We start from the raw sequence: 13805 nt of genomic DNA on the forward strand, positions 1-13805 counted from the left end.
CCCCGGGGTAGCCGACCCTAGGTAGGCCGACCCCGGGGTGGAAGACCCCAAGGTGACCGACCCCGAGGTTGGAGACCACCTTGTGGTTTGCTTGGCCTCGGGGTTTGCCCGACCGGATTTTGATCAGGTTTGGTTCGCTCGGAGTCCATTAGTAATTATTCCATCATTATACAATATTTCTATGTATATATGCTTGTGTAGTCGTGAATGTAGTATGTATATATATCGGTATATACATTGTATATATAGAATTAATCATCTTTGTCTCTTTTAAATTCGTCTTTACCCTTATTCTTATAACGCTCCCTTAAATCCCTCTTTACCTTTATTCCTACAACGTATAGTATCGTTCATCACAGACCAAGTGTCAAGTCTGCGTATTATGCAATGTACAGCTCGTAATAATGCAACGTGTATAGTGACATTCATCACAGACCAAGTGTCAAGTCTGCGTATTATGCAATGTACAGCTCGTAATAGTGCAACGTGTATAGTGACGTTCATCACAGACCAAGTGTCAAGTCTGCCTATTATGCAATGTAAAGCTCGTGATAGTGCAACGTGTATTTTAAAAAATCGAAGGACCATATTTAGTTAAATTTTGAAAGTTGAAAAAGTGAATGTGAAAAAATATATACTCAGAGGACTCTATATGTCATTAAATCACTCACATTATTAGTATTATATTCTTTTCGTCTCATTTTATGTGTCTGGTTCGGTTAACGAGATTTGATTAGAGTTATTTTTAATTCAATTTTTCATAATATTAAGTTTAGTATTAGTATACAAAATTTATATATTTCGGAACTCATTAAAAGTCAAATTTAAAAATAAGTAAAAAATACTAAAGAAAATAAACAAAGAAGAAAGAGACGGTTTGACTAATGAATAGTAAGACAGATAAAATGGAACAGAGGGAGTAGTTAATTTGAATACATGTAGGGAAAAAAATTGCAAAACATCAACAGACTGCAAGATCAAGAGTTCATAATACAACTAAGATCTAGTCATATACACAATAAGAAAAATCCACAACTTCCTACACCACAATCTCATTGCACGACGTTGTCATCTATACTACCAACAGTAACCCAATTGTAAATAACACACTACTAATAAAAAGGTAGAGAACACTAATAAAAAGGAAGAGAACAGTACAAATTAGAAGAAAGAGGAATTGCAATTTCATGAATCAAATGTCTCTCTGATGAGGAACGAAACACATCCTTCAATTATTCGAGTATTATAATTTGAGTGGTAGAATACACTTTATTGAATGATGTGGGGAACTTGCCCTCACTATTGGAGAGTATGAACTCACTCAGCCTTGCAATGTGACTTTAGGCCATAAAAGACTACAAGGAGGTAAATCAACATAGGTTGTGCATTGCTGATTGGCTCAAACTAAGAAGACTAAGGGTGTGTTTGGTTCGCACATAGGAATCGGAATCGGAATGGGTATCAAATACTTGGTAATGGTAATGAGTTTTGGTGAAAGTATTTAACATGTTTGGTAGTAGGGTGGAATGTGAATGGTTACTAATAGCAGTGGTTAAGAATGAATAAGGGAATGAAACCCTTATTGTATTTGGGTATGTGTTTTTCAATTGATGGGGTATTCGAAACCCATAGTAGTGTTATAAAAACCTATTAACCAAACAACAACATTCACTTTCATACCCATTCCTATAGGCAAAACCCACCAACCAAACACACCCTAATATATTGTTCCAGTTAAAGTTAAAGTTGTAATATTGTGATTACCAACTCAATAGCGAGACAAATTTAACTGGAGTTACCAACAGAACATATATACTTCATATTAATTCATTGGAAGATTGGTTTGGCATGCATGAAATTCTAATGCTGCCATTAAAAAAAAAAAAAAAAAAAATTATTAATGACATAGTTTTGAGTATTATTAAATGATAAAACTCTCAATACTGTCGCTATCACTTGCTGCTTTAACTGATGTTAGTTCAATATATGTTCTTGTTTCCTATATAAACAGTGTGTACGCGCAAGAATATTTTTCTTTTTTATATCTTTTTTATAGGACTTTGGTTGTTTTAGGTAATTAATCTGATCTGTAGGTGCTTGAATGACGGGAGGAAAATGGAGGTTTGTGAGGGCAGTGATGTGTATTTGGTGGAGTTTTCTCTTAGCTTCATTAGTTTTGGTTTTAGCTGATGAGGAAAGTGGGAGTTTGAAGAAGGAAGCAGCTCTACAAAGCATCAAACTTAGCGATGCCAATAATTCAGATGCCCATCATCACCTCCTCTCAAAGTTTCTCATGAGGGAGACTAAAGATTCCGGTCACCGTCACAGTCACGTTTGGCCGGTACGTATTGGAACTAAAACACTGCTTTTTCTATTTCATATATACTCTCCCTTCTCGAATCCCCTCCTGCTACATCAAGTGGCCCGAAATTGTTATCTTTCAGACAGGAAGGTAAGTGTTGAGCGGAGGCCAGTAAAGGCCAAGTCCGGCACATGTGGTTAAGGTGGAGACTGGTAAAGGGTCAAGTTCAGCATAATAGGTTTAGGAGATTGTTGGGTAGATGTCGATAAAGGGCCAAGTCCAGCATCATGTGACTATGGGATTGTTGGGTGGAGGCCAGCAAAGAACCAAGTCCAGTATCATGTGATTAGGGAATTTGTTGGGCCGCGGAGACCTGTAAAGAGCAAGTCCAACACACCATGTTACTAGGTGATTGTTGGGTGAAAGTCGACTAAGGATCAAGTCCAGCACCATGGGTTAAGGGATTGTTGGGTGAAGACCAGTAAAGGGTCATGTCCAGCACCATATGACTAGGGGATTGTTGGAAGGAGACCCATAAAGGGTCAAGTCCAACACTATGTGGCTAGGGAATGTTGGGCGGAAGTCAGTAAAATGTCAAGTCCAACACCATGTAGCTAAAGAATTGTTGGGTAAAGGTCAGTAAAGGGCCAAATTCAGCACGATGTGACTAGCGGATTGTTGAACGGAGACCGATAAAAGGTCAAGTCCAACACTATGTAGCTAGGGGATGTTGGGCGAAAGCCAGTAAAGTGCCAAGCCCAACACCATATAGCTAAGGAATTGTTGGGCAAAGATCAGTAAAAGGCCAATTCAAGTCCAGCACCATGTATTATTGAACAGAGACCGGTAAACGACAAATTCAACATCCTAACTCTTGAAAATGTGATGGAAGTATAAGAAAATCAAGTTACGTATTCAACCAACTATAGCTTTTAGCGTAATAATTAGCCCTTGATTCTAACACTAAGACACTGATTCTTGATGTTTTACTACAGGAACTGAAATTTGGATGGAAAATTGTGGTGGGCAGCATAATAGGATTCTTGGGGGCAGCATTTGGGAGCGTTGGGGGTGTTGGAGGGGGCGGCATATTTGTGCCCATGCTTACTCTTATTCTAAGATTTGACCCCAAATCTGCAACTGCAATTTCAAAGTGTATGATCACAGGAGCTGCGGTTTCTACTGTTTACTGTAATCTTAGGCTAAGGCATCCTACACTGGAGATGCCAATTATTGATTATGACTTGGCTGTGCTCATCCAACCAATGCTAATGCTTGGGATTAGTATTGGCGTTTCTTTCAATGTCATTTTGGCTGACTGGATGGTCACTGTTCTGCTAATTATTCTCTTCTTAGGTAAGTTACATTACATTAGCCGTCTATGTATTAGAGTTCAAGTAGTGTTGAAATGCATATATTTTGCGGGCAGCTTGATACCACTTGTTAGATCAGGCGTTTATCACTCATACTAAAAGTTATAGTTAGTAACGAAAGAAATTTTTTTTTTATTATACCGTCACACATTTTTGAGACAGTACTGATCGAATGTTAAAATTGGCCTTTTTACCTTTTATTAGTCAATATTTAACAATTTCTCAACCACCGAATACTAAATTTAACCTTATCGGCTTCTACCCAACAATATTAATCTTCTGATTCTACCTACCTGGTTTTTTTTAAAGGCTTATCAACTATGGCTTTCTTCAGAGGTGTCGCGTCCTGGAAGAAAGAGACTATGCTGAAAAAGGTTCTCATCATTATATATTCTCTTCTACCAGCTGTCGATTTCTTTATTTCATCATCATATCTTATTAGGTCACATTTTTGTGAAACCGTTGTCTCACAGATCTTTATTTGTGAGATGGGTTGGATCAGACTGCGTCAATATACAGATGTAATATTTATATTAACAAATGTAATACTAAATCATAAATAAAATGTTTGATACTTATAAGAGAAAATGTAATATTTTTATGACAAATGTATTACTTTTATATTTTGATGTAAAAGTATTGTTTTTTTCATCAAAAAATATTATATTTTTCCTTATAAGTAATATTGCACTCATAAATAAAAATGTAATACTTTTTCATCAAAATGTAAAAATATTATATATTTTTTTAAAGTATCTCATATAAGTAATAAATATTTTATTTTTACATTTGTTAGTATAAATATGACATTACATCTTGACCTGATCCGTCTAACAGATAAGGATCTTTGTGACGGTCTTACACAAATTTCGATGTATCTTTTGGGTTTATGTTTTCTGATCATCACTATGACACTGTGTTTTTGGATGGGTTTAGGAGGCTGTGCAAAGGTTAGCAAATGGTGAGTTACCTATCTATATCTCTTCTTAGTGCTGAACCAAACTAGCTTTTTTTGCTTCTTTCTTCAAGATTGATTATAACATTTATTCTTCCAAGAGGATGGGAAAAAGCCAACACAGCAAATTATTATGTGGATCATGGTCCATAGAGTGCTGTATTGATCATAAAAATACATTTTTAATATACTAAAAATACATTGTGTACTGAATGTCAATTATACACGGCTGGAAATTATAGAATTTCCGACCACCTGAAAGTGATCTTAAATCAAGTTGAAAGCAAGAAGTGGTCGGAAATAGCAACAAAAGTTTTTTCGGATACCAAAAGTGGTCGGAACAAAGCTTTCGACTTAATTTAAGATTACTTTCAGGTGGTCGGAACAAAGCTTTCGACTTAATTTAAGATTACTTTCAGGTGGTCGGAAATTCCATAATTTTCAGCGGTGATACAAAATAATGTACTATTTGTACTCAAATAATGTACTTTTCTTGGATACATTGTACATTTTTAATATACTAAAAATACATTATTTTTGTACTGAATGTACATTATTTAATAATACACAAAATAATATCATTTTCGTACTCAAATAATATACTTTATGTACACACATAATATACATTTTATTTATGATCCACACAATTATTTAGACCATAGTCTACACAATAATGATTGAACACGGTCCGGGTCTAAAATAGGGGCTAGCTGAGATCGAACCCATAATGTAACCGGGTTGGAATCTCGTTCAAATTAAAGTGAGTTGTCCCGTGATGGTGAACAATCTAGCTTCCTCGTGTAAAACGAAAAAGGTTATATGTTTGGATGTTTCAATAATGTATCAGGAGGAATTGGTGGAGAAGGAGGAACTTTTCCTGGTGGTCCCAGCTCTAGCATTCAGAAGAGGGCTAAGGTATGTATGGCAAATTATATCGTGCACTAGGGCGCATAATGCATCTTGCGTCTTGGTCAAAACAATGTCATTTGATCATGACTTTTTTTTAGAAATTTTGCTTTTCGTTTCTATTGTTAAATTCAAAAAAAAAAATCTCTGTTTCGAATTTATATAAACTCATATATATATATATATATATATATATATATATATATATATATATATATGATGAATCTGATGGAGATGTTATGGGATGCTAGATCGTGATTATGCTAATAGTTTTATTTCAAAATGTTATTTTTTTTAAGACAAAATGTTAATATGTAAACAATCTAATTTAAATTTTATGAAGATGTCCTTTTTAGTCTTTTTACATTTATCAGCTATCATTCTATCAAACAGTTAATTTTACCAAACACTTTCAAGCATAACAGTTAGCTTAATTAACAACTCTTCAGTTTTCAGCTTCTAGCTTATAGTTTTTTAGCTTTCAGTTACTTTTTAACTTTTAGCTATCTTTTCAGGCAATTCAGCTAGATTTGGCAAATATAGCCATAATCTAACATAATACATAATTCACATAAACTCATAACATAATACACATAATCTCTTAACAGAATACACATAAACTCTTAACATAATACACATAAAATCTGAACAATAAAAACGACGTCGTTTTGGTAGGGTGCATGGTATAACGATTGGGTATGTATAGTATAGTATGTTGTATTGGAAAGCTAATAATTCCCCTTGATTTTTTGTTTTATTTTTTGGGTTTTGAAGCCTAATAATGTATATTTTGGTTTTAGGTGTCTGTTCTTGAGAATGTTTACTGGAAGGAGTTTGGGCTTATCTTTTTTGTTTGGGTTGTATGCCTTGGTCTGCAGATCAGCAAGGTGCGTCGTTTTAATTTGTCCCTTAAATTAAACGTTAGCCTTGAGATTACTTAGTTGCCACTGAAAATTGTCACTTTTCTTAATTAACTTGTGTTTTTGGTAACATACAGAACTACACAACAACTTGCTCAACTGTGTACTGGGGGGTGAATCTGTTGCAGGTATGAATGTTGTTTGGTGGTCAGCCCGGCAAAAGATGGCTAAACCTAATCAAGATGGCAAAAGATTCACGCTTGTAACTATAAACTCACGAGTTCGAATTTTTGCCTCCTTGGTTTGAGCCAGTCAGTTATAAGTAACTTACACTGATTTACTATAAGATAAGAGGATGCGAGAATGTATTATATATTTGTTGATGTGGTGCAGATCCCAGTTTGTTTAGGGGTGAGTTCATTTGAAGCGTTTGGGCTGTACAAAGGGTGGAGAAAGATATCATCGAAGAGTGGAGATTCAAGCTCCAAATTGCGAGCAGGGCAGCTCATTGTTTTCTGCTTCTTTGGATTGGTGGCTGGTACTGTTGGAGCACTGCTTGGTCTTGGTGGTGGCTTCATCATGGGTCCTCTTTTCCTCGAGCTCGGTGTCCCTCCTGAGGTCGCTCACTTTCCCACTTTATGCTATATATATTGCTATCACCTATAGATATGCTAGTATGCTATACCCCATTATATATATATATATATATATATATATATATATATATGGGGTGGGGTTCCACTGAGAAGATGTGCTTAGGTGAGAACATGAGAACACATCATGTGCATCCATCTAATATTTTTTAATGGTATAGATTAGATTAAGTATGTGCAAACGCACATTAAATGTGTGCAAACACACTTAATTGCATTTGCACACATTTAATGCGTGATCGCACACATTTAATCTAATCTAGACCATTAAAAAATATTAGATAGATGCACACGATTTGTTCTCACGTTCTCACCTAAGCATGTGTTCTCATATGATATATCTTAAATCTATATATATATATATATATATATATATATATATATATATATATATATATATATATATATATATATATATATATATATATATATATATATGAGTGATCACATGTGGCCATGTTGTTGTTAGGTGTGGTCATATGGTCAATTACAGGCCATTAGATTAGATAGATCCAATGAATCACATTAATCAAGATTCTTCCAGTATTTTCGCGCACATTCTCCTACCCAGCGAGTTGCAAGGGTAAACTCGTCATAAGGCACCGGAATAGGGAAAATCACATTGTTGTGTGTTTTATTTGTGTAATTGGTGCATTATTAGCCTTACTCTAGTGTATTTGTATATTCCCATTGGTGCCAAGTTCAGGTGCGGCAACGCCTTCCCGTGTGGTCAGTGCGGCCGCACCAATTGTTATACAAATATACACAATCCATGTTATGAAATGCACAATAAAAAACATACACAAATTAGGTACTCATCACCAAAACACGCCATTAGATATAAATAAATACACCATACAGTGTTCGGAAATACACTATTGATGTGTTTCATTGTGGTGTGTTTTATTACACTTTTGGTGCATGTTGTCAACATTGTTGGTGTATTCTGGAACCCGACCGCTATAAATGGCCACTGCAATTACCATAACACCCCCACGCGTGAAAATCCTTAGAATTAGCCACTATCGTTACATTAAACTGATTCAACTACACAGATACGACTACACCGCCACACCTAATGACATGACCACATATGAGCGCTCTTCTATATATATATATATATATATATATATATATATATATATATATATATATATATATATATATATATATATATATATATATATATATATAAAGGTTGCGTTCACATGAGGACAGTAATATATAAAGGACTGTGCGAACGGATAATGAGCACACAACAAATTAGTATCGTGCACACAATTTAATACACAATAGCACACTAGCATACATGTAAACATCAGGTTTTGAACTCATGCTCTATTAATTAACAAACTTATGCACACGACATACAAGTTATGGCACACGACTACATTCGGTCATGCACAAAACATACAGATTAATGACACACGACTACATCGGTATACAAACTAGGCAAGTAAACTCATATTAAAGAGTTAGAGCATCTCCTATGCTTAAAAACCGGGGGTATAGTTGAGTGTAAGGGACTCGTCATTCATCCTTAACAAGGGTTCAATCCTTGACTTTAGACATGGAACAATTTTAAATTTACAGGTCAGGTGCCTAAAATTCTGTGATGATACTAGTCATTGTAATCTCCCGTCGCTAAAAAAGGGAGAAGGGGGAGGGATAGGAGAAGGATTGCAGGAAAGAAAGTTTAAGGAGGTTGAGTGGAGAAGAGGTGATCGGTTGCCCATTTACTTGCTAGGGACGTCGTCTTCAACGCTGGTTGTAGGGTGTGGGATGGTGTACCCCCCCCCCCCCCCCCCCCTCCGGCACCATTTTATTTCTGATGTAATTCGAGCTGAGGCCATATTTTAATGCAGTTATTTCTTTCTCCTCCAAAATAAAAAAAGGGGTGCGAGGGGGGAGGGGGTAGAGAGGTGGAAGGAGAAAAGAAAATTTAAGGAGATTGAGTTTCTTCGGAGATATAGCTCTCTTTGGAGAAACCTAACACGGGCGTGGTCAACATGCGCCAATGACTGTTGTTTTGGTTGACCTCAAGTAATCAACTGTCAACGACTATTGAGGTCAATGTGTGTGTGTATAAAATTAAACTTGACCTACTTATGAAAATTTTAGCTTTTTGTAGGTTGAGATGACACATATTCACACCCCTACATTTATATGAATGCAAATTTTGATGCAAATAGAAATTTTCCTCTTCTATATCTTCTTGTTCACACACACACACGCGCGCACACATACACCCATATGTGTGTATGTGCGTGTGTGCGTGCATGCTCTGGTGCAGTGCTTCTCTCCCGTGCGATCATGCATGCGGACATATTAGAACTCTAGGATGAGCTGAGATCAAACAGATGAAAATTAATGAAGAAGAGAAAATACGCGGTGGTAATTTCGTAATTTCTTGCATCATGTATATTTCAGTGGTGCAATATGTGCTAGTGTATGGTGCACTGAAACATGCTCTATGATGCACTTTCGAATGATACATGGTGCATTTGATCTGTTGTGCACTTAGTATTGCACCACTAAACGAGGGTGTCAAACCTGTCGACGGGTTCAATAGACCTATTAGCGAGTTCAATAGACCCGTTGGTCCAACGATAGTACTCAACAGGTCTATTGAACCCATAGAACACTTATAGATACACCACACATTAGCACCTAGAGCACCATCGAAATATATATGGTGTAAAAATTACTTACACTATACACAAAAAATTACTTACTTGGGGTGGTGAACCACAGATCATCACGTAATGCACTATAGAACACTCATAATTGCATCATATACCAACACTTAATGCACCACCGAAATATACATGATTGATTAAATTACAAAATTGTCCTGCATTTTTCTCCTCTTCATTGATTTCCATCAATCTGATATGAGCTAATCCTACGATTCTAATATGTCTGCACAACTGCACAAGAAAGTTGCGCGAGACATACCGAGAAAGTTATGCCGCATTTGAACCTATATATATATATATATATATATATATATATATATATATATATATATATATATATTTGCTTTATTATATTCTTGGTCATTTTCTTTATAGGAGATCGAACAAATACACATGATGTTTGAAGAGACAGAATCATCACCTCCCAATCTCCCATATATGTCTTAAATGTTTAATTTATTCCGATCCTTTTGTATAGGTTTCAACTGCAACATCTACCTTTGTAATGATGTTCACATCATCAATTGCGGTTGTAGAATACTACCTTCTCAAGCGTTTCCCAGTTCCTTATGGTATGCTCCCTCTCTACCCACCTCAAAATTACACTAACGTCTATTTGGAAAAATGACTTTTACTCTTTCAAGACTCATTTTTCGAATTTTCTAATGTTATTCAAAAAAAATTAAAGTTAAAGGAAAATACTTTTGTCAACAAAATGACTTAATTTGGTAAAAAAATGTCTTCGATCATAAATTTTTAGTCTGAATATATTTTTGAATTTTTTATTTTCCAATCTTTATCTTATTTATCATCTCTCTTCAAGCTAGTTTCTGCATAATTATTACCACCACCACACTATCACCACCTCCACCACCACGACGACAACCATCACCTTCACCACCACCAACACCTCCTCCATCCTCCACCATCACCACCACCATCACGACTACTACTACCACCACCACCTCCTCCTCCTCCACCACCACTTATTTTTATTGTTGTTGTTACAAATATTTTGTTATTTTCAGAAAAACGAACCAAATAAAAAATGTAATTTCTTGAATTTCAACTCAACATAAAAAAATAAAAAATAATAAAAATTAACTTTCATCCAAACACCAAAAATTTAAAATATTTTCAAAAAAAAAATAAATCATTTTTTAAAAAATATTTTCCGGTTTTCAAACCGACCTTTAATGTCTTTTTGCATGCATCTAAAATTAATTAAAGTTTTTAATTATATTACTCACTTAATTCATGTACGTATTACATTACAGCTGTGTGTTTAACTGCCGTGGCAACTGTTGCTGCTTTTGTTGGGCAACACGTAGTGAGGAGGGTGATTGCGGCGTTAGGGAGAGCATCGTTAATCATCTTCACCTTGGCCTTCATCATTTTCATAAGTGCAATCTCATTAGGTGATGATTATGAGCAATTTAATTTTATGATTTTTCATTTTCTCAATCATTATTTATTACAGAGTTAATTTCTAAAATGGTCATCCGACTTTTGAATTTTATGTTAAAATGGTCTTCCGTTAGTTTTGGCGTTAAGTTGGTGTTAAAATGAGAGGTAAAATTGGAAATTTAAGTTTTGCACTCTAATTTAAAGCAATCTATGATTCCTTTTAGCAGTCTGTGCACATATTTCTTCAAATTATGTTTTTGCTCTCCTAAATCTACAATCAAAATGTGGGATAATCAACTAGAAGGCTAGAAATCTTTGCCTTGGAAATTTTATGGATGAAGTTGAAGATGAACTTTTTTTGCCTTCTAGTTGATTATCCCACATTATGATTACAGATTTTGGAGAGCAAAAACCTAATTTGAAAAAATATGTACGCAGACTGCTGAAATGAATCACAGATTGTTTTAAATTGGAGTGCAAAACTTAAAGTTTCAGTTTTACCCTTCATTTTAACACCAACTTCACACCAAAGCTAAAGGAGGACCATTTTAGCTTAAAATTCAAAAGGTAAAGGATTAATTTGAAGAAATTAAAAGTTAAGGGATCAATTTGAGAAAAGGCCATAGTCGGAGGACCATTTTGAAAATTAAATCTTTATTACATTACCATGTGATTTCTTCTTCTTTTTATTTATTTTTTATTTATTTTTTTTAATAAATGAAATTTGATTAATCATACAGGTGGAGTTGGAATCTCAAACATGACAAAGAAGATTGAACACCATCAAAATATGGGGTTTGAAAGCCTTTGCAAGTACAGAGTTTAAACCAAACATATATCTTCTCCTACCATGCAAATATGCAATGGTTATGGTTTTATCTATTCAACAAATCATCTTAATTAGCTCAACATAATCTTCCTTCTTTGTCCCCTTAACGTACAACAAAATGGGAAGAAGAATGTTATTTTACCTTTCATGAATTAATCCTAATGTATCATTTAATTTGATTATACAAAATGAAACACCTTTGAACTAAGGCTTATTGGTCGAAATGCCCATACTTTTATACCTTGTGACAATTATATTCAATTTTTTAAATATTGTGAGTTAGCAATTAACATATTTTGTGTTTTTAATTAATAAATTATGTATCTTTAATTATTATATGCACATAATGTGTTAATTACAGAAACATAATTTTTAGACTATGATCGACAAGGTAAGGTAAATTTTGGTGCATGGTATAACAATTGCTCCTCAACTTCTTGGATCATGTTTAACAAGTTAGACTTAATGGACTCAACCCTTTGCAATTGTTATGCCGTGGAACCGTGTCCACCTATGGTTCTATGTTCATAATTACTGAACTCTATGCTCATAATTATAAAACTCTATGATCATAATTTTTTAACTTCATATTCACAATTATTGAACTCTATATTCACAATTACAGAACTAACTCTATGTTCATAATTATAAAAGGTTCATAATTTTTGAACTTCATATTCACAATTCACTGCTGAAAATTATGGAATTTCCGACCACCTGAAAGTGATCTTAAATCAAGTCGAAAGCAAAAAAGTGGTCGAAAATAGCAACAAAGATTTTTCCGGATACCAAAAGTGGTCGGAACAAGGCTTTCGACTTGATTTAAGATCACTTTCAGGTGGTCGAAAATTCCATAATTTCCAGCAATGATTATTGAACTCTATATTCACAATTACAAAACTCTATGTTCATAATTATAGAACTCTATGTTCATAATTTTTGAACTCTATATACAATTATGAGAGTTTCGGAACCGTGTCCACCTTATTCCACAACATAAGTAACCAATTTGACCGCAGCCAGGAAAATGAACCGCAGCTCATAAGTAACCAATTTGACCGCAGCCAACTTCTGTACCGCAGCTCAGGAACACCCAATTTGATCGCAACCAAATTGGGGAATCATGCATCACATAACACATTGTAGCACATAATAGCACATTGGGAAGGGAGAGACGTATAAATAAACTTACGTGTGATCATTCACATACTAAGAGTAGTCCTAAGGGGTTCATGCATTCTTCTCCTATGCCAACGGGTTACCGATTCACTAGCATGCAATTCCTAAGAGTCTTTTATCCTACGAATGACACCCGAAACATCAAACTAGACTCAAGCACGACAAACGGGGTCCATTGAGACACCACGGGGAATGGGGAACATCAAACGGGGAAGCCGAGGACCCGGGGTGGGTTGTAGACCAGCGGGTAGCCGGTGGGTGGGGGTCACCCGTCGGCTGCCCGCCGGCGATGGTCTTCCGGGCAGCGGGTGGCCGGCGGGCAGACGTCTGCCCGCCGGCTGCCCGCTGCCTGGCGGTGATTCTCGGGCAGCGGGTAGGTGCCGGGTACCCCTACCCCCCACTGACTCTTTCATCAAATACGTGTCCAGGGATCCCTTGTGGAACCCGAAACCATGCTTAGACACTTTTAAACGTAAATAACGACACCACGTAGGCAATTAAAGGATCAAAAGCAAGAATCATATCGAACACAACCTAACATGACTTCTAAACATAAATAACGCCTGAACATGCGAATTCCCGCCCAAGTATAAATCAAGAACATCATAATACAAATTCCCAACCCAACCTAGGGCTCTAATC

At 35.6% G+C, this 13805-nt stretch overlaps 1 protein-coding gene across 1 annotated transcript; it reads left to right on the forward strand.

Annotated features, from left to right (window-relative positions):
• The first annotated feature begins 1999 nt into the window (after positions 1–1999).
• LOC109190899 lies at positions 2000–12204 on the forward strand. The gene is made up of 11 exons (XM_019341499.1): positions 2000–2341; positions 3298–3658; positions 3985–4049; positions 4612–4636; positions 5478–5545; positions 6337–6423; positions 6534–6584; positions 6790–7014; positions 10227–10320; positions 11026–11166; positions 11896–12204. Exons 1-11 carry the CDS (start codon positions 2102–2104, stop codon positions 11979–11981), a joined length of 1443 nt encoding a protein of 480 aa, XP_019197044.1. The 5' UTR covers positions 2000–2101; the 3' UTR covers positions 11982–12204.
• The last annotated feature ends 1601 nt before the right edge of the window (positions 12205–13805 follow it).

This window comes from Ipomoea nil, unplaced genomic scaffold, assembly GCF_001879475.1.
Source record: "Ipomoea nil cultivar Tokyo-kokei standard unplaced genomic scaffold, Asagao_1.1 scaffold1596, whole genome shotgun sequence".
Lineage (NCBI taxonomy): Eukaryota > Viridiplantae > Streptophyta > Magnoliopsida > Solanales > Convolvulaceae > Ipomoea > Ipomoea nil.

Excerpts from the sequence above, each read along its gene's own strand:
- LOC109190899 (XM_019341499.1), top strand. The coding sequence starts at position 2,102 with ATGACGGGAGGAAAATGGAGGTTTGTGAGGGCAGTGATGTGTATTTGG. Across the intron at positions 4,050-4,611 it reads AAGAGACTATGCTGAAAAAG|GAGGCTGTGCAAAGGTTAGC; the intron begins GTTCTCATCATT and ends GGATGGGTTTAG. Across the intron at positions 6,585-6,789 it reads GGGGGGTGAATCTGTTGCAG|ATCCCAGTTTGTTTAGGGGT; the intron begins GTATGAATGTTG and ends GATGTGGTGCAG.